General features: G+C 46.8%; 1 protein-coding gene across 1 annotated transcript in view; it reads left to right on the top strand.

Moving 5' to 3' along the window:
- Positions 1-25,625, top strand: part of SH3GL3 (SH3 domain containing GRB2 like 3, endophilin A3) — a 40,040-nt gene extending 14,415 nt beyond the window's left edge. The window contains exons 2-9 of the mRNA XM_083475360.1: positions 7,459-7,527; positions 8,750-8,822; positions 14,510-14,653; positions 16,367-16,500; positions 18,011-18,169; positions 21,067-21,170; positions 22,186-22,313; positions 24,865-25,625. Of these exons, the coding sequence (XP_083331486.1) occupies positions 7,459-7,527; positions 8,750-8,822; positions 14,510-14,653; positions 16,367-16,500; positions 18,011-18,169; positions 21,067-21,170; positions 22,186-22,313; positions 24,865-25,070 (1,017 nt within the window). The 3' untranslated portion in view covers positions 25,071-25,625. The remainder of the gene's footprint in view (positions 1-7,458; positions 7,528-8,749; positions 8,823-14,509; positions 14,654-16,366; positions 16,501-18,010; positions 18,170-21,066; positions 21,171-22,185; positions 22,314-24,864) is intronic.
- The last annotated feature ends 2,094 nt before the right edge of the window (positions 25,626-27,719 follow it).

Here is a 27,719-nt window from a genome sequence, read left to right as displayed (position 1 = left end):
CTGAATGTGGCTTGCTCTCGGTCACATCAAATTGACGCTCTTCTCCTGATGGAGTGTGCAGATTCTGTTGTTTTGAATCATGGAATTGAATTATGGGAGCTGTGATCTGGCAGCATCTAGATCAGCCTTTCTCAACCTTGGGTCCCCAGATGCAGCTGGACTCTAACTCCCATCATCCCAACCAGCAGGACCAGTGGTCAGGGATGATGGGAATTGTAGTCCAGTAACACCCGGGGGTGTCCCAAGGTTTAGAAAGGTTGCTCTTGATACTACCAGATCACAGCTTTCACAATTCTTTAAATTATTATTATTATTTATTTATTTATTTATTTATTTATACCCCGCCCATCTGGCTGAGTTTCCCCAGCCACTCTGGGCAGCTCCCAATCAAGTGTTAAAAACAGTACAGCATTCAATATTAAAAACTTCCCTAAACAGGGCTGCCTTCAGATGTCTTTTAAAGATAGGATAGCTGCTTATTTCCTTTACATCTGAAGGGAGAGTGTTCCACAGGGTGGGCGCCACTACCGAGAAGGCCCTCTGTCTGGTTACCTTTAACGATCCTGGCTAGTGGTGATGGGAATTGGAGCCCCACAGCATTGGGGGGGGGGCATAAGCTCTATTTTTATCTAGGCCTGTAGTAAACTTGCTTACTGCTGGCAAGCAAAAGATGGGGTTAGTCTACTGAGGCCTCTGGACCATGTATCAGCGGTGCTGTGGGAAAATATCTCAAAAACCAAAAGGCAGCAAGGTCACAGAGACACAAAACAAATCACTTGCTACAACAGAAGGGAGAGCGCCGGGTGCATCAAATCAGATTTCTTGCCAGCTTTTTGCCTTGAAAGCAAGAGAGTAGCAACACATCATTCTGCATCTGTCTCCTCCCCCCTTTATTATCTAATTCCCAGACAAATGCTGGCCATCTTTTTTCTCCCTTGTGATGTTCTGCTAGAGTTCCTTGTGTGGTGGCGTCATTTTCTATTTTCCATTTTCAAGGTAGAGGAATTTCTAAACAAATATAACCCAGGCTCCTTGTTTGGTAGAATGCCACAATGGCAGGTCAATAAACACCCTCTTGCAAGCAGACTTAACAGGAGCAAGGCTCTTTTTATAGCTTGGCAGTGAAGTAGGGAAGCGTCGTAAAAGAGACAAGGCAAAGCAAACCAAAAAAAGGAGAAGTGTTGGAGGTTGCAAGCATTTGGTTATAATGGGCTGCAGGGCCAGGCCGAGATATTTGGGCACCTGAGGTGAACCACAAAATGGCTCTTTCCTCCTGTCAGGGAACAAGGGCTGCACAAAGATCTGCATCAGGTACAAGGGTGGGAGGAGACCAGCAGTGGCTCCTATTTGCCAAGAGGCCACTGTGGAGGTGGCATGGGGGCTGCCAAGGAGGCAACAGATCCAGCCTCCAAGCAGCTGATGATGCCACATGCGGCAGCAGGAGCAGGCGACGCATTCCTTGGAACATGGGTAGGCAAACTAAGGCCCGGGGGCTGGATCCGGCCCAATTGCCTTCTAAATCTGGCCCACGGACGGTCTGGGAATTAGCGTGATTTTACATGAGTAGAATGTGTGCTTTTATTTAAAATGCATCTCTGGGTTATTTGTGGGGCATAGGAATTCGTTCATTCCCCCACCCAAAAAATAGTCTGGCCCCCCACAAGGTCTGAGGGACAGTGGACTGGCCCCCTTCTGAAAAAGTTTGCTGATTCCTGCTTGGAGGCTTGAACTGCTGCCCCATGGATCCTGCCGCCTGAGGCGCATAATAAATAATAATAATAATAATAATAATAATAATAATAATAATAATAATAATAATAATAATAATAATAATAATTTTATTGTTTATACCTCGCCTACCTGGCTGGGTTTCCCCAACTACTCCGGGCAGCTTGCAGCAAAATATATGTATATAAAAATGTCAGACATTAAAAACTTCCCTAAATAGGGCTGCCGTCAGCTGTTGTGTAATTCTTTATCTCCTTGACATGTAATGGGAGGGCGGTCCACAAGGAGGGTGCCACTGCAGAGAAGGCCCTCTGCCTGGTTCCCTGTAACTTTATGTCTCTCAGTGAGGGTGAAGTGTAGGCGGGTTCCCATGAGGCAAGACGCGGTGATAGCAGCAAGAACCTTTATTGAACCACATAACTGGGAAATGGGGGCAAAGCAACTGCTTATATACATTCCTGAAAGCCGGGGCCACTCCCACTCCTAACGTGATTGGCTGTCTAAACTTCCAAGCTGCGAATCACAACTCAGAGTTCAAGGGCCAATGGTAGAGGCCTAAATCCTGAAATGTTCTGTAACTGGACATCTTGTATTGAATCATAACACAGGAGCTCAGAATCCTTAGTCTAGACCAGGGGTCTGCAACCTTTAAGACAAAAAGAGCCACTTGGACCCGTTTCCGAAGGGGAAAAAACTGGGAGCCGCAAAACCATTGCGACATTTAAAACAAATATATCTCCGGAGCTGCGATCTGACAGCGGGCGGGAAGGTGACGTCGGGACAGTGCGTGACTAACGCATGCACCGCCCCCATGCGCCATCACAGCCAGTACAGCGCCCGCCACAGTGGGGAGTGTTGGGGCGCACAATGCGCCTCCTCCCCTCGCTAGTATCCGCCCCGGAGCTGCGGCAAAGGTGTAAAAGAGCCACATGCGGCTCCGGAGCCACGGGTTGCAGACCCCTGGTCTAGACTGAAGCTCAGGCAAACACAGACCGCTGAATACATAACAGAGGGAACTGCCAGAAGACCTTGGAAGTGGACCTCAGTGTCCAGGCTGAATGATGGAGGTGGAGACACTCCTGTTGTCTCAGTGGCCACTTCCACTCACCAGTCTAGCTGCTGCATTTTGGATTAATTGTAGTTTCCGAGTCACCTTCAAAGGTTATCCCACGGAGAGAGCATTGCAGTAATCGAAGTGGGAGATAACCAGAGCATGCACCACTCTGGCAAGACAGTCCGTGGGCAGGTAGGGTCTCAGCCTGCGTACCAGGTGGAGCTGGTAGACAGCTGCTCTGGGCACAGAATTGACCTGCGCCTTCATGGACAGCTGGTAGTCCAAAATGACTCCCAAAATAAATACAGAAATGATAAAGAAGATGTTAAAATGATAAGAGAAAAACAACGTTGGATATAAAGAACCTAATATGAAGATATAATAAAACAAGCAGGGGAAATTATTATGTAAAAAACCAGAAGAGGAAGTTGAGGGAAGTCGGGGGAGGGGGAGGTTGGGGGAATTGTATTATTTTTATGTTATATGAAATGTTAATACTATGTTAAAAATGTGAAACTTAATAAAAAGTATTTAAAACGCACACACAAAATGACTCCCAGGCTGCGCACCTGGTCCTTCAGGGGCACAGTTACCCTGTTCAGGACCAGGGTGTCATCCACACCTACCTGCCTCCTATCCCCCCAAAACAGTACTTCTGTCTTGTCAGGATTCTTATTTTATATAAATTTTTATTAGTTTTTTAACATACCATTTTCAACAATAATTAAACATACTTTTACAGCTTACTCAATTTTTTTTTACTTCCATCAGTCCTGTCTGAAAATTTTCCAATCTAATCTCTTAGTATGCACTTTTTATTTTCCCTATTACATTTCAAACTTATAAACAATATCTCTATCTTTTTCTACTTTGTAACACCGTATATTTCTCCTTACAAAACTTCTTGTAGTCCTACTAGCATAAGTTGCTCTTCAAATAATTCGTATACCTCTTCCAATCTTCTCTAAATCTCTGGTCTCACAGGTTTCGAATCCTTCCTGTCATTTTGTCCAATTCTGCATTGTCCATTAATTTTGCTGTCTTGTGAGGATTCAACCTCAAACTGTTAGCCACCATCCATCCTCCAACCGCCTCCAGACACACACAGGACCTTCACCGCCTTTGCTGGTTCCGATTTAAAGGAGAGGTAGAGCTGGGTATCATCCGCATACTGATGAACACCCAGCCCAAACCCCCTAATGATCTCTCCCAGTGGCTTCATGTAGGTGTTATAAAGCATGGTGGAGAGGATGGAGCCCTGAGGCATTTGCATGCAAAGAAGCACCAAGCAGCTCCTTGCATGTGCTGAAGAACTTCCAGTTGTGCATGCTAACGGAAAAATCTGAGGGCTCCCTTGGACAAAAACAAAGACACCAACCAGGATAACTTGGAGCAAAACAGCAGCCTGTAGGCTTGGCCTTTATTGAATACTGTCGCGACAGGACTCCCACCCGCAAGAAGCTGAAGCAAAATGGAAGCCCAGAACAAAAGAAGACCCCAACTTTTATTAGTTACTAATTCCCCAAACTACACCTCTAAGACTACATCACAACTACATCACAAAAAGGAGGGGTTGAGGGAGGAGTTGTGGTGGTAACCTGAGTGTCCTGTCACCTGGCCGGTTCCTCCTTCCCCCCCTCCCCATGAGTACTTTCCAGGTGACAAAGGGGAGCTTTCAGTTTCCTGCCCCCAGAGGGAAGAGCTGATCCTTGTCCTTTGTTCCAGTCCGTGCTGAATCCACTCCCATATGCAAGTTCTTTGTGATCTTGATGGTCTTCTGTCTAGGACCATCAGGGTTGGCATAGCAACTGGGCAGGGCCTCCTGTGTATGTGCTGGTATGCTCAAGGGATTATGGCTGGCCTGTATCAAACCTTCCCCATTTTGTAGTCCTTCCTTCATGGAGTAAAATAAAAGTGGAACAGTGCAGATCCGATGTATGGTTGAATCTATGAATTTATAACAGAAGCGTAGCGTATGTAGTGTGTGAGTGTGTGAAGTTTGTACAAACTGAATGATTGGGGGGGGGGGAGGTTTCCTGCGACATGCAATAGGACTTTCTTGCCTTCTTTGCAGAAGTATAATTTAGCAGTAAAGTGCTCCTTGTCTGCTGTGGCCAGCAGTCTTGAGACATTGAGCAGGACCATAATATCACTTTCTGCTGGATCCTTTTCAGCTGGAGACTCCAGGAATTGAACACAGAACACCCTATGTGGAAAAGTACATGCTCTACCAACGAGCAACAGATCTTCTTTTCTTTTGCACAGATTGCCTCTTGGAGCTTTAACCAACCTGCTGCCCGCTAGATGCTTTTGAACTACAAATCCCATCAGTCCTGGCCTGGCTGGGACTGATAGAAATTGCATCCCCAAGCATGTGGACAGTACCAGGGTGGTGAAGGCTGGGCTCCTGGAGGGACAAACCACAGAACACATTCCTGCGGACGGCTAATGTCAATGGTTCTTTTGTTACCGATATCACATGCTTTATAACTTACACACACAAACAATTCGAAATTGTATCTTTTGAAAAAGAAGCTTGCCTCTTTTCTGAGAATCTCAACAGTGTAGCAGATTAAGTGCTCAGGAATGCCTTGTTTTGCTTAGATTGTGAGCTGTTGGTCCCCTTATCGCTTGGCCTGCACCGTGGAAGTGCAGCTGAGGTTTCTTGCCTTGAAGTATATCTTTAAGACGCCCTTTTGGCTTCTGGGTTGTGCAGGGCTGCCACCCGGAGGCAGTAAAACGGGAGAAGAATGTCATGTTACTGCAGCTGTGAGCGCTTGCTCTAATTGATGCCTTTGGCTCTGTAATCAGACTGTGTTGTGAAGCTCCTTCCAGTAATTTCTGTATGGTGTGGATAGATTAGAGCCGCGAGTGTGGTGGGGGGAATAAATCAGATGATTAAGGGCATGTGTTAGCCCTAAGCACCTCCCTCCACTTGATCTAGTCTTTTATGCCAGGGGATGATGAATTCTACTTTAACTACACATTGGGTGTAAATGGATCATCCAGTCACGCCTGGTGCTGAGATACAGCCAAATTACCGTATTTTTCTGTCTATAAGATACCCCCGTGTATAAGACACCCCCTATTTTTTGGGACTCAGATTTAAGAAAATGGGGAGAGGTGGCCCAGAGTATAAGACACCTCCTAATTTTTGACATTATTTTTAAGGGGAAAAACCTAGTCTTATACATGGGAAAATATGGTACATGAATCAAAGCACATTCTTTGAAATGTGCATTTATCTATATTTCCCAATGCTGTTCTCCAGCCAAGTACAGTAATACGTATATAAATGCATATACTACTAAGGTATAGTGTGCATTAAAATGCATGCATTAGTGAAAATAATTTACAGAAATGCGGTTAGCTCAGTTGGTTAGAGCATGGTCGGGATAACGCCAAGGTCACAGGTTTGATACCTGTAGGGGTGCAGGTAAATTGGTCCCAGGCTAGAGCATGAGCTTCTTAATCCCGAGGTCTTGGGTTCAAGCCCCACATTGGGCAAAAGATTCCTTCATTGCAGGGTATTGGACTTGATAATCCATGGGGTCACTTCTTTTCCCCCAATTTTTTAAATTCATTTTATAACAATACAAACAGAAATAAACAATACAAACAGAAATACAAACATTACAAACAAATTCTTGCCTTATGCTTATTTTTTCTAAACATTGTTAAGTGAGCTTTCCCAAGTCCCCCCTATCTGATTTTCATTTTACCTCATCTTTAGGTAAAGGTAAAGGGACCCCTGACCATTAGGTCCAGTCATGGCCGACTCTGAGGTTGTGGCGCTCATCTCGCTTTATTGGCCAAGGGAGCCGGTGTACAGCTTTCGGGTCATGTGGCCAGCATGACTAAGCTGCTTCTGGCGAACCAGAGCAGCGCACGGAAGCGCCATTTACCTTCCCGCTGGAGCGGTACCTATTTATCTACTTGCACTTTGACGTGCTTTCGAACTGCTAGGTTGTCAGGAGCAGGGACCGAGCAACGGGAGCTCACCCTGTCGCGGGGATTTGAACCGCCGACCTTGTGATCGGCAAGTCCTAGGCTCTGTGGTTTAACCCACAGCACCACCCGCGTCCCTTACCTCATCTTTAGCAGTTTCATATATCATAATTTTTAACCATTTTTTGCCACACTTACATGGGGTCCCTTCTAACACTGTGATTGCATCATTCTACCACTCTATCATTATATTAGGGGGAATTGCTCTGGAATGATGTGTATATTAGACAAAGTTGTGTGCAATCAAGAGAAGTAAGCACTAAAAAGTTAATTGATTTTCAAGACAGGTTTAAAATAAAAACGTCGTAAACTGAAAATGTGGAGAATTGGAGAGGGGGGGGAATGAGAAAATGAAATTGATAGGTTTTCCCATTCCTAGTGGCTACCAGCCATGATGGCTTTCTCCATTATGAGAGGTGGCATACCTGTGGATACCAGTCACTTGGGAACAGCAGCAGACAGAGCAGTTGCCCTCCTGCCCTTGTGGACTTTGCATAGGCATAGACTGAGTGACAGATGGGCCTCTGCTCTGACCCACTGCACTCTCCAATATCTAAAGGGGACTCCTGATTTTGACAGGATTTGTGTGGCATCTCCTACATTTTTTCTAGTCTTATGTGCAGCTTTTGTTTCATGCTATATAAGCGCTTTTCTTTTTTTTTCTGCAGCTATTCAGTGAAAAAATCAGCGGAGTGGAAGGAACAAAACTCGATGAAGATTTCCATGAGATGGAACGGGTAAGACAAGCCTAAGCAAATGCTTAAAGATTGTTGCTAATCACATGCCCTTGGTTCCAGATGATAAAGTAAGGTTTCTCTACCTCCCTTCCCTTCCAGTCTAGAGTCTACACACCCAACATGGCTGTACCGCATGAGTATTCAGATCACGTCAACCTGTTCTAGGTCCAAATTTATATTTTTATGTATGAGTTAGATGTGTATGTTGTTGTTTTTCCTTCAGGTTGCTCAGGGTGACAAAAGTGGATCTTTATAATTTTTCCCTCACAGCAAGGTAGGATGAAATAGATAATTGACTTGAGTGCAGATCCTCGCTCGTGAATTAGTGCTATTCACTTCCATTGCACCATATCAGTATAGTAGAATAAACCAACCATGTTATAAGGAAAATAACTACTGTACGAGTGCGGGGTGAGATTATAGAAAGAAGCAAATATTGTTTACCTGAAACGAAAGCCTACCATTCAAACAACTAGGCATTCTTACCAGCTCTGCTATTGGACGCAGGTGGCGCTAAACCACTAAGCCTCTTGGGCTTGCCGATCAGAAGGTCGGTGGTTTGAATCCTTGCAACAAAGTGAGTCCCTGTTGCTCTGTCCCAGCTCCTGCCAACCTAGCAGTTCGAAAGCACACCAGTGCAATTAGATAAATAGGTACCGCTGTGGTAGGAAGGTAAACGGTGTTTCCGTGCACTCTGGCTTCCGTCACGGTGTCCTGTTGTGCCAGAAGTGGTTTAGCCCTGCTGGCCACATGAACCAGAAAGCTGTCTGTGGACAAACGTCGGCTCCCTCAGCCTGAAAGCGAGATGTGTGCCGCAACCCCATAGTCGCCTTTGACTGGACTTAAATGTCCAGGGGTCCTTTACTTTTTACATTTACTACTGGATAGAATACATAAATGTCCATCTTGCCATGATCTCATCTTGTCACCCACTTGTCCCAGTTTTACTTTGTTCTGAGATGTGGAACCTGTGACCCTCCTACATTGCTGGACTACAACTCCCACCTTCCTAGACGATTGGCCTTGATGGTTGGGACTGATGGGAGTTGTCTTCCAACAGCATCTGGAAGGCCAGATGTTCTCCATCTCTGACTTAGTTGACCGGGTGCCTTTTGTGGTTATTTCCACAGAACACGCAGGTTTTTATGCTGCATCTGAAAGGAGTGATAACAGGCATTTCGATGAAATTTTGCTTAAAAGCCTTGATATGTTTGTCTTACAGAAGATTGACGTCACCAGCAAAGCTGTGGCAGAACTCCTGTCAAAGTCCACTGAATATCTGCAACCTAATCCAGGTAAATGGGACGCAGGTGGCGCTGTGGGTAAAAGCCTCAGCGCCTAGGGCTTGCCGATCGAAAGGTCGGCGGTTCGAATCCCTGCGGCGGGGTGCGTTCCCGTCGTTCGGTCCTCAGCGCCTGCCAACCTAGCAGTTCGAAAGCACCTCCGGGTGCAAGTAGATAAATAGGGACCGCTTACCAGCGGGAAGGTAAACGGCGTTTCCGTGTGCGGCTCTGGTTCGCCAGAGCAGCGATGTCACGCTGGCCACGTGACCCGGAAGTGTCTTCGGACAGCGCTGGCCCATGGCCTCTTGAGTGAGATGGGTGCACAACCCTAGAGTCTGGCAAGACTGGCCCGTACGGGCAGGGGTACCTTTACCTTTTAATCCAGGTAAATGGAGATGATTCCAATAGCCTCTTCCAGATGTTTCACTGCAAACCCAGGTCATCAGATCTGCTGCATGCAGGCCTTGCTTGGCTTCTGGGCACAACGACCTATCATGGCTGGATGGTTTTGCACCATGAAATTTCTGATCCCCCTACCTGCCAGTAGCTCCTCTATAAGGGAAATCCTGATCAGTTCTGTTTCATCCAGTCACTTCTGTGCAGACACACTGTGCAATTTTTCATCCTCTGGCGCCGTCCATGGGATGGTGATGATGCTAGTCCATCTTAATCTCCATGGATGCTCTTTCCTATCCCCAACATCCAAATACTGGATGTCATGCTTCCATCAGGAGTTATACAGGTCATAATCAACACTCTCTGGTCTGCTATGGCGAGAGCCTGTATGCAAGCGGATGGCAGAGTTTGAAGGTTCTACAACAAAAGAATCCAGTGCAACAGCTGATTGTTGTGGTGCAGTCAATTGCATAACAACCTTTAGCGATGTACTCCCATAACTCAGAAGTCGAACAGAATCCGTTCCAGAAGTCCGTTCAACTTCCGAAACGTTTGACTTACAAAGTGCAGCTTCTGATTGGCTGCAGGAAGCTCCTGCAGCCAATCAGAAGCCCCGTCAGACGTTTGGCTTCCAAAATAACGTTCGAAAAACGGAATACTCACTTCCGGTTTTCAATTGTTGGGGAACCGAAATTTTTGACTCCCAAGGCATTCGGGAGCATTGTGCTTCTGTTTTCCCTTATGAAACAATCTTCTACCAGTGCAACAAATATATCACTAAATGACTCTTAAACTTAATAATTCAGGTGGGTAGCTGTGTCAGTCTGACGTAGTCGAAATAAAAATAAAAATAAATAAAAATTTGTCTAGTAGCATCTTATAGACCAACTAAGTTTGTTCTGGTATAAGCTATCTGAAGAAGTGTGCATGCACATGAAAGCTTATACCAGAGCAAACATAGTTGGTCTATAAGGTGCTACTGGACATTTTTTTATTATTTATTATTTTTATTTTAACTTAACAATATTATTATTATTATTAGAGTTTATATACCGCCCTATACCTGGAGGTCTCAGGGCTGTTCACAGAACAAAATCAAAATAAAAAACCACAATATATATACCGTATTTTTTGCACCATAACACTCACTTTTTTCCTCCTAGAAAGTAAGGGGAAATGTCTGTGCGTGTTATGGAGCGAATGCCTGCGGGTGGCGGGGGGGATCTGCTGCAGTCATGAGCGGAGGATCCATGGTTCCCCTTCCTTCCCTCCTCCGTGGTTACAAAGCATGGATCCACATGGATCCTCAGGATTTTTGCATTGGGCTACTCCAAACTGTCAGATCACATGTCTGTGGCCACAGCATGAACCACAAAAATCATATATCCATTATTTCGTTTAGAATATATTTTTTTCTTGTTTTCCTTCTCTAAAAACTACGTGCGTGTTATGGTCTGGTGCGTGTTATAGAGCGAAAAATACGGTAATCAAAATAAAAAAAGCAACCCAATAGCAACCCCCCCCCCCCAAAAAAAAGAACCACATTTTATAAGGGCATAGGATGTCAATCAAATCAACCCAAGGCCTGGTTAAAAGGGAACGTTTTTGCCTGGTGCCTAAAAGTATATAATGAAGGCACCAGGTGAACTTCCCTGGGGGGAGCATTCCACAGACAGGGAGCCACTGCAGGGAAGGCCCCGTTCTCGTGTTGCCACCCTCCGAACCTCTCAAGGAGGAGGCACAATATAATGAATACAGTGCTTAGAGTCCAGTGTATGTAGATCTGGGTAAATATAATCAGCTGGAATCCTTGGGGGGGGCTGCCAAGGCCCCTGTCACCCCAGCAGAACCCATACTGTTTAGTCTGCATCTGGCAAATGTTATGAATCCCCACATTTTAACAAATGTGTAGCTGCTGCTGTAATGTTAGTGTTAACGTTCAAATGCTGGTGTTCTGTGGGGTGGGGGAGCTGTGTGTTCTTTGGGGGTGGGGGAGCTGTGGCCCTCCAAATGTCGATGGACTACAACTCCCATCGTCCATTCCCATTGGTCAAGCTGGTTGGGGTTGATAGGACTTGGAGTCCAGCAACACCCCCATCCCTATTTTATGTTGTTTTAGTCATTTGGGATTTTGTGTTTGTAAATTGCCTTGTGACAGAAAACGCCCTGAAAGATAGGATAAACATCTATAAAATGCTAGGCAAAGTAATTGTCATGTAGAGAGTCTGAGAAATTACATGGTGTCGAAGTAGACTCAATAGCTTTATTTGTGAAGACTTTTTTCCATTGACGCTTCTCTTTAAAATAGTTTGGGGATGAATTTTTTTTTGTCTGCACAGTTTGCACTCTGGCCTTTTTTGTGAGTTAGAGATACAGTCATGTGAAAGTCAAGGTTATGTTTGCAAGAACCATGCTTCCGTTTTGTCAAGAGCTTTCCACATGAAATTGCAATTTTCAGAAAGAACAGTCACGGAATCGTTATAAACATTGCCTGTTTGTGACATTACCCTGTAAAAACCCATCTAGAAACTCCCCTCTAGATTGGAAATCTGTACCATTCTTGACATATACCAATATCTTTGTGAATATGTAATATCTCTGTAAAATGAGATGTAGTATGTACTGAGAAATGAAGGATTTATTTCTTATGGGTTCCGGCACACACTACTTATCTGTCCACCCTGATTTTCTTTTCTTTTCTATAACTAAGTGCATTTTCAGAGAAAGCGGCGTGGGAGTGGGGGTTACTCATCAGCTGAACTTTTACTATTGCAGTTTGAGAACAAATAACATTCATAGCAGGGTCTGTTAAAACCTCTTTTTGCTACAGAGGGTTTGCTGGGAAAGGTCTGCTTTGGTGAACAGAGCTTTATCCTGCATATTTGGCCCACACGAAAACACCCACTGACCTCAATGAAATTTGGAATAATAAGAATACTTAGCATTGGAGTGGGGCTGTAACTATCCCTGGGATGTATAGTCAGAACAGTCTTAAGCATATCCGGCACCGTGGTGCAAAGATCCCTCTAGCGCCTCCCTCCCCCCGTTTCCCAGAGTTGTCGACCTTTTCCCAAGCCTTGTGGGGAACACTCTCCTCCCACGGGGGCTTGGGACGCAAGCTGCACGCTTGCCAGCCATATGGTTGATGGGGCATAGCTGGTGGGCGTGCAGGGAAAGGGGAGGCCGCCGGCAAAGCCGCGCAGCTTCCCCACTCACTGAGGCGCCCCTGAGAGGCCACCGCCCTGGCACAACACGCCAGTAAACCCAATAGGAAAGACGGCTCTGTGTATAGTTAAAAGGTTTAGGTAGCAGATGGTGGGAGAGAGATCTCCGAGAACCACTGCCTGTTAACCAATACTAGAATAATATAAGCCAGCCCCCTCTGCTCCTTACGTTGCACTTCCCCTAGGTAATTCTTAGAGAAGAAAATTTCCATGTAAATCTCAGCTTTTAGAACCATGGCTTTGCACTCTCCTGCTCTTGATCCCCAGAACCTGGCATTAAGAGGCATAATATTCCTATAAAAGAGGACAGCGTTCTTGCCCTAGTAACAATATTCTTATAACGTAAGGTAGTATTATTTCAAGAGGTGTAGTGGTCCAGGACTAAAGACCAGTGGCGTAGCGTGGGTTGTCAGCACCCGGGGCAAGGCAAGTAATTTGCGCCCCCTAACCCGTGGATTTGCGCCCCCTAACCCTAACCCCCAGATGTTGCGCCCGGTGCGGCTGGCCCCCCCTGCACCCCCCACGCTATGCCACTGCTAAAGACTCATTACTATTTCTGCAGCAGGGTCCCAGCTTTCAGCTGGGGGTGGTGTTTATTGGGTTATTATTTATATTTTGATTACGTACGTGGTTTTATTTTCTGATTTTATCCTGTGAACTGCCCTGAGACCTGCGCGTATAGGGCAGTATATAAATTCAAATGTTAATAATGAAATAATAATAATAATTTAATAATAATAATTCCTGAGCCACCCAATCAGCATGAAAGGAGAGGGTTGTTGTTGTTGTTGTTATTGTTGTTTCTACCAAGAAGTCATTTCATCCTTTGATTGAATCCAATCAGAGTGAAAAGAGGGTGAGTCAGCCAATAACAGGGACTGGTCAGAGCAGGAATGGTGGAAGCCGCCTCCGCAGCCTGACCCTTCCAGAGAAGAAGAAGACAGAATTACAACAGGGGTTTGAGGGAGGTCACAGCTCAGAGGAAGATGAGGGGGAAAGTTGGGAAATAATGGGAGAGGAGGAGGAGGCAGGGCCAGAGCAGCAGCTGGCTGACACGTTATCGCTAGAAAGCATTCCAGACCCACCATATCCCAGAACCTGGCGAGCCTTAAAAGTAGGAGAGCAAAGAGCTCAGAAGCAAAGGGCCCTCAGTGCCACCTGTAGAAGAGATGACGAATGAAGAAGTGGGAGAGAAGGGGAGTGGAGATTGACTCGGGACAACGCCATTATTCCAAGAGGCTGCATTCCTAAGCCTCTCTCTGTAAATATTGAATAAAAAGCAGATGGTAAGGATTTTTCCTTGTCTTATCCGTTCCTGGCAACCTGCCGTAGGGGTTGGTTCCTCTGCCTCCTGACAGCCACTGAGGATTGGCTCCTAGGATCACTTTAGATAAGGTGCAAGAGCACTGAAGAGTTGTTCTGCATGTTCCAAAGCTAAACGTTTTGGAACACTGGAAACACAAGGTGCTCCCGTTTCAAGAAATGGTGTGCAAGTTCTGTTACATCCAGTGGAACATCACCTTAATCACTCCAAATCATTTGCTCCTGTACATGCGCATAGAATAGTCAGTCTAGCTGGAAAGCAACACATGGCAATTGGCATTGTTCATTGCAATGCACATCGCATTACAGCCATACCTTATGTTATGTTTGCTTCATGTTATGTCTTTTCAGGTTGCGTCCCGTGGCGACCCAGAAGTATTGGAAAGGGTTACTTCCGGGTTTCGCTGCAGGCGCACAAGCGCCAAATCACACCGCGCACCTGTGCAGATATAGTGCTTCAGGTTGAAGGCTTTTCAGGTTGCAAACGGGCCTCCGGAACAGATCCCGTTCGCAACCAGAGGTACCACTGTATTATGGTGATGGTATAATTATAAGATCACTGTACAATCTTAGAAGGTGGTGTGGCTGTGGCTATCATGAAGGAGCCCTGCACTTCTGAATTTGCCACGACACTTCAGACTGTTTACCCCAATATGTGGGGATAATAAGCACATATGTCTTTCTTCAAACGGATATTTAGGTATTCCTTTTATGCCTCACCAATGTCTCTGAGGTTTTTTTGTTTTTGTTTTTAAGCCTACAGAGCTAAGCTGGGAATGCTGAATACCGTGTCCAAGATACGAGGGCAAGTGAAAGCCACAGGGTACCCTCAGACAGAAGGGCTGCTTGGAGAGTGTATGCTTCGATATGGGAGAGAACTCGGAGAAGACTCCGCATTTGGTGAGCATCTGCAGCTATGTGGCTTCTGTGGCCTGTGCATGTGGCAGGTGGTTGTGGTGGGGAAGACAGGCCCTGCCCCATGGAGCTTACAGTGGAGGAGCTAATAGAGGGAGGAGAGGCAAGGCTGAGACAGAATGAACGTGAGAGAGTACAGCTCACAGAGGCAGATACATTTCATGTATTTGCCATACTAAAGACGGTCCTGTAAAAGTGCAAAATCTCTGACTGGCAGAAGACATAATTAATCCTGTGAGGTGATTTTCTCCAAACCACACCCACCTATTTTTCTAGAGAAAGAGGTTCCGGAACTCACCATGTTCAGTGGCGGAGGAACCCTCTCCGGCACCTGGGGCAGCGCAGCCCGTATGGACTGTGCATGTGCGGCTTCCCGCGTGTGCGCACTTTGTACAGAATACCACACATGTGCAGTCTGTAAGGGCTGCCGCTTGCACAGCGACGCTCGTACAAAGTGCGCATGTGCGGCAACCCGTACGAGCAGCATTCCATACGGACTGCTCATGCGCAGCAGCCCATACGGTCGCTGTGTGAGAGGGAGCCTGTACGGACAGTGTGTGAGAGCGGCAGCCATATGGACTGCGGGCACCCTCGGCTGCTCTACAGCTGGGGGGAGGTAGGGACCATCTTGTCACCCCTCCCAGAGTGGCTGTGCTGGTCCTGGGGGGGGGGGAAGGTACTAATACCGTAACCAAAGTTCAGTCCAGAGTCACTAGCAGGGTAGACGATCACTAGATGAGACGCGAGGTCCGAAACAGGGAGCCGGGCGGGGGAACAGGAACGCTGGTAGGGCAGCAGCAGGAAGCCGGGCGAGGAACAGGAACACCGGAGAGTCGGTAGCAGAAAGCCGGGCGAGGAACAGGCACACCGGGAGTGCAGATCTAGGTCTGGGTAAAAGCAGGTACTCTCCAACGACGTTGCTCCCGCAACCTGGGACCGGGCTGCCTGACCTTTATCTTCTTCTAAGGCCGGGGGCGGTTCCGGCCCCCAGGAGCCCCGCCTCTCCTGGCCTTAAGGCGAGCACTCCTCCTGGGAGAAACCAGTTCCCTTCGCCTCTCTGCCCTAAGCCTCTGCAGTTCAGGAGAGGCCGAAGGGTTACTGGGCCCCAGGGGAGGCTCACCTGTAGATACGGAGTCCTCCAGCACCTCTGGGGCCAGAATGGTTTCACCTGAGGATCTGCCACAGGTGCAGGCTCCTCAGCATCTAGGCCTTGCCCCAGTTCAGCTGGCCCTGGAGGCGGGGACTCCTGTGCTGGCTGGGATTCCTCCGGTTCACTCTCAGACTCGGAATCCCAGGCCATCACAGTGGCACCCGGGGTGTACTGCCCCCTCCGCCCCCTTCCTCCGCCCCTGACCATGTTCTCTTATAATGGCAATGGTGCCCACCTGAGAGGTGCCAGAACTGAGTTCCGCTGAAGGCTGAAATAAAGCCCTGCCTATGGCTTTCTAAAAACAGAAGGTGGCCCCACCACCAAAAAGGAAGGGGGGGGCTTGGGTTGTGAACTGTTCCTGCCTACAACACGAGGACAGGGGAATACCAGGGGGAAATACAGGGGATTGGAAAGCTGTTCATATTTATGAGAACGGAGGGTGACAATGGAGCATATGGTTTTAATACCTAGGTTGTTGGGGTTTTGCCCTCTTCTACAGCACATATGGTACTAATTTGATTTAATGAGTGTTGCTTCTTCCCTACAAGGCACTGCCTTAATCGATTCGGGGGAGAGCATGAAGCTGATGGGCGAAGTGAAAGACTCTCTGGACATCAACGTCAAGCAAAACTTCATCGATCCTCTTCAGCTGTTGCAAGACAAGGATTTAAAAGAGATTGGGGTGAGTTTATTTCTGGCTTGCACGTTTTGCCTTTTCAAATGTGCCAGGAGGTGCGGCACATTAATCCCTTGAGAAATTTCACAAAGTGTCTCCAAACCTTTACCGTGAGCATCTCTAGTTCTGCTCTAGCTCTGTTTGGTTTGGAGCAATGGGAACATCTTCCCTCTCTGAGCCTTAGCAGGGCTTCTGTGTCCACAGCAGCTAATCATCCCTGTTCTCCCCCTCCCAACCACTGTAAAATATTAGCAATCCCTTCACCCCTCTCTTCGCACAAGCAAGTAAACAAACCAGGAAGTCTTCCGATAGCTATCGTTTCCTGGTTTGGATGAAATGGGAAACCATGGTTAGCAGCTTTGGGGAAAGCTAGGTTATTAGCAGCTACCGTATTTTTCGCTCTACAAGACGCACCAGACCACGAGACGCACCTAGTTTTTGGAGGAGGAAAACAAGAAAAAAAATATTCTGAATCTCAGAAGCCAGAACAGCAAGAGGGATCGCTGCGCAGTGAAAGCAGCAATCCCTCTTGCTGTTCTGGCTTCTGGGATAGCTGCGCAGCCTGCATTCGCTCCATAAGACGCACACACATTTCCCCTTACTTTTTAGGAGGGGAAAAGTGAGTCTTATAGAGCAAAAAATACAGTAATTTCCCCTACAGGCTCATTTACACTTCCACTTTCCTTGCTGCTTTCCCCCAGGAAAACCCACTGTTTACTGCTGAATGGGAGCAAATGTCAATCGGGTTTTCTCCGGGTTCAAGTTTTCTCCGATTCAGCACTAAAGAGCAAGTTTTCCAGGGGAAAGGCAAAAGTGCTTGGATGCATGCTTTCTAGACATGGGGTAAGGAAACCTGTGAATGAACCCTGTTTCTCCCCCTCCCACCCATTGAGAAAATTAGCTGCTGAAGGAGAGATAAAATAGCTGTGGAGAAACCTGATAGAACCAGGGTTTGCTTTTCTTCCTGCTAAGCCTCTCCAGTTTCCTCTGTTCCTCTTTGTAGCTGATGGCGGTTGGCATCCAACACCATCTGGAGGATCACGGCTCCTCCCCACCCCCCACCCCGCTTTTCATATTCAAATGCAACCATGGTTTAGCATTATGTCTCTCGTGCTAACCATGGTTTGTCATTATCTCTCTTGTGTTAACTACCACACTGCAGTCAGAATAATAATAAAAAATTCAGAACTTGACTGAAAACCAGGATGCAAAGTGAAACCATATTTTGGCAGTCGCTTGCTTCCCATTCGGGGAGTCTAAAGGTCCCCCCCCCCCCATTGAGTGAAGTGCCCTTTATGAAAGGATTTACTGCTGTGTAATATTTGGAGTGTTCACAGATGCTGGGTTTCTTTGGTTGAGGGGTGTTTGTTTTTTGGCTGACATCCCACGGGGCTTTCCCTAGGTGCATAAATCAGCATAATATCGTCTTTAAGTGAAACATGCTTGCAAAACGTCATTTGGGGCTCCTTGCCATTTGGATTCTTAGCAATTGGATTTCTTTTTGTTTTGAACACAGCACCACCTGAAGAAACTAGAAGGCCGGCGTTTAGATTACGATTACAAAAAGAAGCGTCTAGGGAAGATACCAGATGAGGAGGTTAAGCAAGCTGTGGAAAAGTTTGAAGAATCCAAAGAACTGGCAGAGAGGAGCATGTTCAACTTTTTAGAAAATGATGTAAGACCCTCTTGCTGATTTTAAGGTCTTTGAGAGTGCAAGGACTGATTTGGTGTGTTTGTCTGCATTCCATGTGGTTGCAGTGTCCTAACTACTAATGTGTGTGTGTGTGTGTGTGTGTGTGTGTGTGTGTGTGTGTGTACAATCAAGGTAGGATGCGGGTGGCGCTGTGGTTTAACCACTGAGCCTCCTGGGCTTGCTGATCGGAAGGTTGATGGTTCGAATCCCCACAATGAGGTGAGGGCCCATTGCTCTGTCCCAGCTCCTGCCAACCTAGCTGTTCGAAAGCACACCAGTGCGAGTAGATAAATAGGTACCACTGCGACGGGAAAGCAAACCGCGTTTATGTGTGCTCTGGCTTCCATCACGGTTTCCTATTGTGCCAGAAGGAATTTAGTCCTGCTGGCCACATAACCCAGAAAGCTGTCTGTGGACAAACACCTGCTCCCTCGGCCTGAAAGCGAGATGAGCACCACAACCCCATTGTCACCTTTGACTGGACTTAACCGTCCAGGGATCATTTAACTTTATCTTTACATTTTACAATCAAGGTTTTTAAGCCATACAGTCACAAACTCTATACAAAAGAGATGTGTAAACAGTGGCACAAAAGCAGGCGTGTATTATCTTGATCTTGATGTTTACAATCCCAGAACACATAATGAAAAGCAACCATAGTACCAGATTCATTCAGTGCTCTGCTATAATACATTCTCCTAATCCTCCCACTCAGCCGCTTTAGGGCGGCTGAGTGGGAGGAGGCAGGCAGACTTCGGAGGCCCCACAGGGCACCCTGCCCTTATGGGCACCTCGCCCTGTCCCTATGGGAAGCTCGCCCCAGGCGCCTGAGCGGCTTCCTCCGCCACTGTATCTGTGGACATCATGGTGCCCTTGAGGGCTTCCCTTGGTGGCCGCAACGCCTTGGGGCATCCCAGCACCCCAGTCCCTGCCCTTCTTTTGTCACGAGGTGGTGAGAAAACCACCCCCTTTGAGCTGAACAACAACAACACTTTCTCACTTCGGCTGTGTTTGCTTTGAGGCTCCATCTGCACTGCACATTTAAATCGGCGCCATACCGCTTTAACACGCATGGCTTTGCGCAAAGAATTCTGGGGATTGTAGTCCCCTGAGAGTTGTTAGGAGACTCCTGTTTCTCCCCCACAGAGCTATAATTTTCTGAGTGATTAAACAGCCAGCGCCTCTCCCCAAGGGACTCTGGGAATTGTAGCTCTCTGAGGGGAATAGGGCTCTCCTAACAACTCCCAACCCCTGTTTACAGTGGTATGGTACCACTTTTAATAAATTGTGCAGATGGGGCCTAAATGGTGTGGATGTGACCATCCTTTCAAAATTCCAAATGCGCCCATGAATCCAAAAAAGTCTGGCAATCCCTGTCTATATTGTAGTAGAGAGGAAGCGGTAGGCCTTTGCCTGTCCCTGTCTGTTTCTTTAAAATCATTTATGCTTTATGTTGATGGCTAATGGCAGCTTTAAAACAGAGACAAACGGCTGTGTTTTTGTTCTTTGTATTGCTTTAGAAAGGCTGCCACCTGGTGAGAGAAGTGAGGATTATCACAGAGTTCCCTGTGTGTGGTTTACTAAGAAACAATTTCTGGGTTTCTCTGGTAAGACACACCGCATCCTGAAAGCTCCATCTGTTCCACTGACAGGAACACTGATAAGACGCCTTATGCTGAGTCTGACTATTGGTTCCCTGAGCTCAGGTTTGTCTACACCTGGGATGGTGAACGTTAGGTCTCGGGGCCAAATGTGGCCCCCAGGGCTCTCATTCTGGCCCCTGGAACTCTCCCCAGGCCACACCCCCTTTCAGCTCTGCTTTGCATCCTCCTTGAGTGTTATGACCTGTCTGGAATGTGGCCTTGGACTCTGATGATGCTTCTGGCTTGCCTTGATGGAATTGGTTTCATGTTTTTCAACTGTTTTTATTTATGTATAATGGTTTTTAATTATGCAACTGTTTTAACTTTTTACATGTGACTGCTTTGTGTATGTTGCTTCATTGCAAATCACTTCAGGATGTCTCGTGGGAAGAGGTTCATAAATGCAGTAAATAATATTAATATGCAGTAAATAATATTAATTAGTGATGTATGGAAGTGAGAGCTGGACCATAAAGAAGGCTGATCGCCGAAGAATTGATGCTTTTGAATGATGGTGCTGGAGGAGACTCTTGAGAGTCCCATGGACTGCAAGAAGATCAAACCTCTCCATTCTTAAGGAAATCAGCCCTGAGTGCTCACTGGAAGGACAGATCCTGAAGCTGAGGCTCCAGTACTTTGGCCACCTCATGAGAAGAGAAGACTCCCTGGAAAAGACCCTGATGTTGGGAAAGATGGAGGGCACAAGGAGAAGGGGACGGCAGAGGACGAGATGGTTGGATAGTGTTCTCGAAGCTACCAGCATGAGTTTGACCAAACTGCGGCCGGCAGTGGAAGACAGGAGTGCCTGGCGTGCTCTGGTCCATGGGGTCACGAAGAGTCGGACACGACTAAACAACAACAACAAATATTATTAATATTAATGCTTCCAAAGGACCAGTGTGGAAGCACATTGTGGCAACCTTTTTTGTACCATCAATCTCTTGCCTACTTTCAGCAGTTCTTACTCCTTGCGCCCTCCCTTTCTTTAGGCCAGCTTGGTGCCCTCCAGATTTTTTTGTACAACAACTGTGCTGGCTAAGGCTGATGGGACTTGTCCCAAACATCTGGAGGGCACCGGGTTGGCAAAGGCTGCTCCAGGGTCTTCTACAACAATAATGGCTGCTGGATGCCCCTTTTTCCTGGTCATGCAATGCAAGCCCCTTTTTGTGTATTCAGATTTGGGAACATCGTACAAAGCCTGTTATATAAATTCCCTTTCCATTGCCTCCTTTTCAGATAGAGCAAGTGAGCCAGTTGCTAGTCTTTGTAGAAGCTGCAGTAGAGTATCATAAGCAGTCTACAGAGATTCTAGAGGATCTGCAGAGCAAGCTGCAAAACAGGTAAGAATTACTCCAGGTTACCTCTGGTTCATCGTAAAACCAGGAGTGGGGAGCCTTTTGTCCTCTGTAGGTTGTTGGACTACAACTCCCATCAGTCTTGACAGGGATGGAAGGGACAGTTCATTTCAGTTCTCTTGATTCTTCCTTTTCCCCATCTTCAATCCAGTTCTTCACATTTCTGCAGCAATTTGAGATATTTAATCCTCATGAAAATTCTTCAGCATTTTCTTGCCACTTCCTCCTAATTATCACATTTATGTATGCCGCATTGACTAATGTACACATTTTCCCGAGCCATTTCTCCTAACTGCATTTTCGTATGTTAGATTTACTAATATATTCATTTTACTAATATATATTAGTAAATATATATATTTACTAATATATTCATGTTAAATTTACTAATATATTCATTTTTATGCACACTTTCCCTAATACAGTCGTACTTTGGTTGTCAAACGCCTTGGCACTCAGACGTTCTGGCTCCTGAACGCCGCAAACCCAAAGTGAGTGTTCTGGTTTGCGAATGTTTTTTGGAAGCCAAATGTCTGACACGACTTCCGCTGCTTCTGATTGAGTACAGGAAGCTCCTGCAGCCAATCGGAAGCCGTGCCTTGGTTTTTGAACCATTCTAGGAGATGAACAGACTCCCAGAATGGATTAAGTTCGACAACCAAGGTACCACTGTGTATGCATTCTTGTGAGCGTTTTGGTAGATGAACTGCATCTTAAAATTCAGGTAATTGAGATTTTCAAAGAGTGGCAGTGCTTCAGTTCCCATATTGTTTCAGAAAGTGCAAATCTGATAAATTTGGCTTTGGATGTGAACTAAATTGAATCCCTCCCCCATCCCTAGTCTTGACTACTAGACCTGCTTATTGGGGCTGATGGGAGGTATATTCATCAACATCTGGCGAGCCAAAGATTCCCCACCCCTACTTTAAACACTGCCAGCTGTGGCTCTCTGCATCTTCCAGGGTCATAGAGTTTTGACCCTTGACTTCTCTGTTTGCAGGATAAACATAGCGTCAAGTCGTCCAAGACGTGAATTCAAGCCAAAGCCGGTGATAAGGACACCTCTTGAAATAAGCAACGGTCAGCAGCACAATGGGATTTCATTCAGTCCATCGATAAAATCCACAGGTAAGCATGCATTTGTGAAACTGGCATCCCTCAAAACTAAGTTTGGAGCTCTTCATGTGTAGCAGATGAAAACTCGCTAAATGAATATATCCTTCCCTTGACTTCATTCTGGGCTAAGGTCTAAATTGCCTTCATTCCGGTTTTTAATGACCTACATAGACAGTCTGCCTGCAGTAACATTTATCTACTAAATTTGCTCCTTGTCCCCTTCCTGAAAATATGCCCCACATTATCACTTAGAAACCAACATGCTCTGGTTGTAGAGGCAGACCCACACAATACAGTGGTACCTCAGGTTACATACGCTTCAGGTTACAGACTCTGCCAACGCAGAAATAGTACCTCGGGTTAAGAACTTTGCTTCAGGATGAGAACAGAAATCGTGCTCCGGTGGTGCGGCAGCAGCAGGAGGCCCCATTAGCTAAAGTCGTGCTTCAGGTTAAGAACAGTTTCAGGTTAAGAACGGACCTCTGGAACGAATTAAGTACTTAACTCGAGGTACCACTGTACATTTAAAGCAAATCCAACACACATGACTCCCCCCCCCCCCGAGAACCCTGGGAACTGTAGTTTCTCCATCAAGGGGCCTCATTTCCCAGCACCCTTCACAAACTACAGTTCCCTGGATTCTTTGGGTGAGTCAACTTCTTTAAATATGCGTTGGATATGTTTCAAATGTATGGTGTGGATGTGCCCTAAGTTTCCTCCTTGCATTAAAGATCAGTTCTCTCTCCCCACCCACCGTGGGCTCCATTCGTCCAACCATTGTGCACCAATGGGGGAAGAGCTGTAACTCAGTGTTAAGGCACCTGTCTCAAATAGCAAAGGTCCTTGGTTCAATCCCTGTCATCTCCAGATACGTAAGAGCAGAAGAGGATGGGGCCAGTGGCCCATGGAGTCCAGCAGCCTGTTCATACAGTGGCCAACAACACGTCTCTGGCAGGATTCAAGCACAATAGCTCTCCCCTCCTGTGTTTTCCAGCTACAGTGGTGCCTCGCAAGACGAAATTAATTCGTTCCGCAAGTTTTTTCTTCTTGCGAGTTTTTCGTCTTGCGAAGCACGGTTTCCCATAGGAATGCATTGAAAATCAATTAATGGGTTCCTATGGAAACCGCTTGCCAGGCTGGCGGTGCGGAGAAGGGCTTTTCTCCCCACCGCAAGCCTTCAGGACAGGTACGGGAACAGAGGGGAAGGGGCGCAGCGCTTCTCCTCTGTTCCCGGGGCTTGCGGTGGGAGGAGGGTTTTTCCTCCCCACCGCCAACATTCAGAACAGCATCCTGAATGTTGGCGGTGGGAAGGAAAACCCTCCTCCCACCGCAAGTCTTCAGGACAGCCATCCGAAGGCTGGCGTGAGGAGAAGGGCTTTCCGCCCCACCGCCAGCCTTCGGAGGAGCCTTCCGAAGGCTGGTGCGGGGAGAAGGGCTTTCCGTCCCACCGCCAGCCTTCGGAGGAGGTCCGAGGACAGTGGGGAAGATGCGCTGCGCTTCCCCGCTGTCCCGGAGATTTCCCTATGGGCTTTCGTCTTGCGAAGGAAGCCCATAGGGAAATTCGTTTTGCGAAGCGCCTCCAAAACGGAAAACCCTTTCGTCTAGCAGGTTTTCCGTCTTGCGAGGCGTTCGTCTTGCGGGGCACCACTGTACTGCTATTCAGAGGCCTTGGTGCCTCTAACTGTGGAGGCAGATTGTAGCTTTCATGGCTAGTAGTCACTGTCAGTCCTCTACAATTGTGTTATCATCATCATCATCATCAGATCCCAGGGTGGTGTACAACATTAAAAACACATTACAGTGGTACCTCTGTACCATTAAAAAACCTTTAAATGACAGTTCGGAGTCCTGCCTGGTTACTCTCGAGCAACCGCAACAGCACCTGACGACGTGCAATGATGGTGGTAGGCAAGCCTCTCTGGGGAGAGCATGTCCCAGAAAATACACATTCTCTTTTTCTTTTTTCTTTTTTGGATTTGATATCCCGCTTTCTCACTACCCGAAGGAGTCTCAAAGCGGTTAACATTCTCCTTTCCCTTCCTCCCCCACAACAAACACTCTGTGGGGCCGAGAGACTTCAAAGAAGTGTGACTAGCCCAAGGTCACCCAGCAGCTGCATGTGGAGGAGCGGGGAAGCGAACCCGGTTCCCCAGATTACGAGGCTACCGCTCTTAACCACTACACCACACTGGCTCTCTTGTGGCCACCCTCCGAACCGCTCTGGGATGGAGGACATAGAGAAGGGCCTCAGATGACATGCAGAGGGTCTGGGTCGGATCATATGGGGAGAGGTGATCCTTAAGGTATTGGGAGAGACTCCTGCCTGAAATCTAGCTGCCAGTCGGAGTAGACAGTACTGAGTTAATTGAACTGATGGGTCTGATTTGGTATAAATCAGCTTCCTATATTGACTTGCTATGAACATAGGAAGTAGCCTTCTGCTGAGTCGGCATAATACTACTACAACAATGGGTTAATTTTGTTTTAACTGGTCATGAATAATCTTGGGCAAAACCTACAGAGCGTCAGGTTAAAAATTGCTCTCTCGTGTGACTCTGGGCAGGTTCTTCATCACATATGGACCAGCCTTGCTGCCAAGCTTTATATGACTTTGAGCCAGAAAACGAAGGCGAGCTTGGATTTAAGGAAGGCGACGTCATCACGCTGACCAATCAGATCGATGAGAACTGGTTCGAAGGCATGTTGAATGGCGAATCGGGCTTCTTCCCCATCAATTACGTGGAAGTTGTGGTGCCGTTGCCTCAGTGAGCCTGCCCTCCTCACGTCACAAATGCATTTTCGTGAGTGAAAAGAAGTCTTTCCCCCAAAGTGGCTTTTCATTTGTGTGGCATTCTACGAAAGCCTTGTTCTTTTGACCAACTTACTGACTTTTTTGTATGTGTCTTAAAAAAAAAAAAGTATTTATTTTGTATTCATGTAGTTTGTACATATATATATATATCTCGTATAAAAAAATCCTCCCCTTTTGTTAAATAAACACAGATTTCCCTGACCTAATTCCTTGCGTTGTGCCTTGAAGATCTGTACGTTTACTGATAGATCAACTGTTGCTTCCCAAGTGCATTTACCTCCTCGCATGATGTCGGAAACTTCCCTCTACCTGCAGTGAATTTACTTGTGGGCACAATTTTTGAAGCTGCTGTGAGTAAGAGCTAGTTCTCCGTGAGCTACCTTCGTTACATTCAACTTAACTGTGAAAAGCTAATACCTGTTGTGCGCTGTACCCGAACAAAAAAGCCAAGTCAATGTCACAGCTAAATTGATTCTCCATTGAGCAAATGTAATAAACACTGTTGTGGGAAATGCGCATTTACTGTGTCTTGGAACTTGTGGCGTTCTGGTACTAGTTGCCAAAATTTCTGAGGTCTATAATCCACATGTAACTGTACTTCAGTTTCCTATGAGGGTACTGATGCTGTTAGGAAAAAAGTTAAAACATACCGTATTTTTCGCCCTATAGGACGTACCCGACCATAGGACGCGCCTTGTTTTAGAGGGGGAGAACAAGAGAAAAAAAATCTTCCCCTCTCTGCTCAGCGCCCCTTCAGTGAAGCGGCAGGAGAAACGGAGCCCCTTCCATTTCTCCTCCCGCTTGGCTGAAGGGGCGCTGCGCAGCTCTCCCTCTCTGCTGAAGCCGGGAGAGTCTTGGTCTCCTGGCTTCAGCGAAAGGAACCTGAAGCCTGCGGAGCGCAGTGGGAACTCGTGCTGCACTCCAAAGGCTTCAGGCAGCTATCCCTGAAGCCTTGAGAGCGAGAGGGGTCGTTGCGTACCGACACCTCTCGCTCTCCAGGCTTCAGCGAAAGCAACACAAACTCTCCAGAGTGTGGAGGGAGCGCTCCCTCTGTGCTTCGGAGGCTTCGCGTTGCTATCGCTGACGCCAAGGAGCCTGCATTCGCTCCATAGGACGCACACACATTTCCCCTTAATTTTTGGAGGGGGAAAAGTGTGTCCTATAGAGCGAAAAATATGGTGTTTTATGTGGGTTTTTACTTCAACTCACTTTGTTTATGAAAAAGTGCTGGAAGAATAATATCCACTACTTCACTGTAGTTAATAAGGAAACTTCTTAGGGGAACTTACACTGAAATTAAATACATTGCAGAAACAGTGAGAACGGGTGGCTTTTGTGGTTACGTAAACTCAGCTCCTGTTTCATTGTATATTATATTCATAATTGGCATCTACTAGTTGAGTTGGATACTATTTCCTACTTCAGTTTGTGTTGCAGGGCATATCAAGTGCAATTCATAGCTTTTATACCTACAACCCTCAGTCTTTTTGTAGTATAGCCCAATATTGAATATCTGTTAATGGACTGAGGTTGAATCCTAACAAGACAGAAGTACTGTTCTTGGGGGACACGGGGCGGGCTGGTGTGGAGGACTCCCTGATCCTGAATGGGGTAACTGTGCCCCTGAAGGACCAGGTGTTCAGCCTGGGAGACCTTTTAGACTCACAGCTGTCCATGGAGGCACAGGTTAATTCTGTGTCCAAGGCAGCCGTCTACCAGCTCCACCTGGTATGCAGGCTGAGACCCTACCTGCCTGCAGACTGTCTTGCCAGAGTGGTGCATGCTCTGCTTATCTCCCGCTTGGACTACTGCAATGTGCTCTACGTGGGGCTACCTTTGAAGGTGACTCGGAAACTGCAGTTAATCCAGAATGCAGCAGCTAGACTGGTGACTGGGAACGGCCGCCGAGACCATATAACACTGGTACTGAAAGATCTACGTTGGCTCCCAGTACGTTTCTGAGCACAATTCAAAGTGTTGGCGCTGACCTTTAAAACCCTAGATGGCCTCAGCCCAGTATACCTGAAGGAGCGTCTCCACCCCCATTGTTCAGCCTGGACACTGAGGTCCAGCTCTGAGGGCCTGCTGGCGGTTCCCTCACTGTGAGAAGCCAAGTTACAGGGAACCAGGCAGAGGGCCTTCTCAGTGGTGGCTCCTGCCCTGTGGAATGCCCTCCCATCAGATGTCGAGGAAGTAAACAACTATCTGACTTTTAGAAGACATCTGAAGGCAGCCCTATTTAGGGAAGTTTTTAATGTTTGATGTTTTATTGCATTTTTGATACTTTGTTGGGAGCTGCCCAGAGTGGCTGGGGAAACCCAGCCAGATGGGCGGGGTATAAATAAATAAATTATTATTATTATTATTATTATTATTATTATTATTATTATTATTATTATTCTGCTCAGTCACTTTGCAGGGGCGGTTAGGTGTATATACAGATTTACCTCTTAGGACACTGTACTGGTTTCCACTGTGTTACTTGAGCTTTTGCTTCCCCTTCTCTTCATTCCAACCCCCACCCCATGGTTAGGGATGGAGTCTAACAATCTGCTGGGCTATAGCTATTCCCCTTGGTTTGGCATTATTGTTGAAAGGGAATCCCA

This window comes from Podarcis liolepis (genome assembly GCF_965112155.1).
Source record: "Podarcis liolepis genome assembly, chromosome: 14".
Lineage (NCBI taxonomy): Eukaryota > Metazoa > Chordata > Lepidosauria > Squamata > Lacertidae > Podarcis > Podarcis liolepis.
The sequence above is the reverse complement of the archived record's forward strand: the minus strand, read 5'-3'. Positions and strand labels throughout refer to the sequence as shown.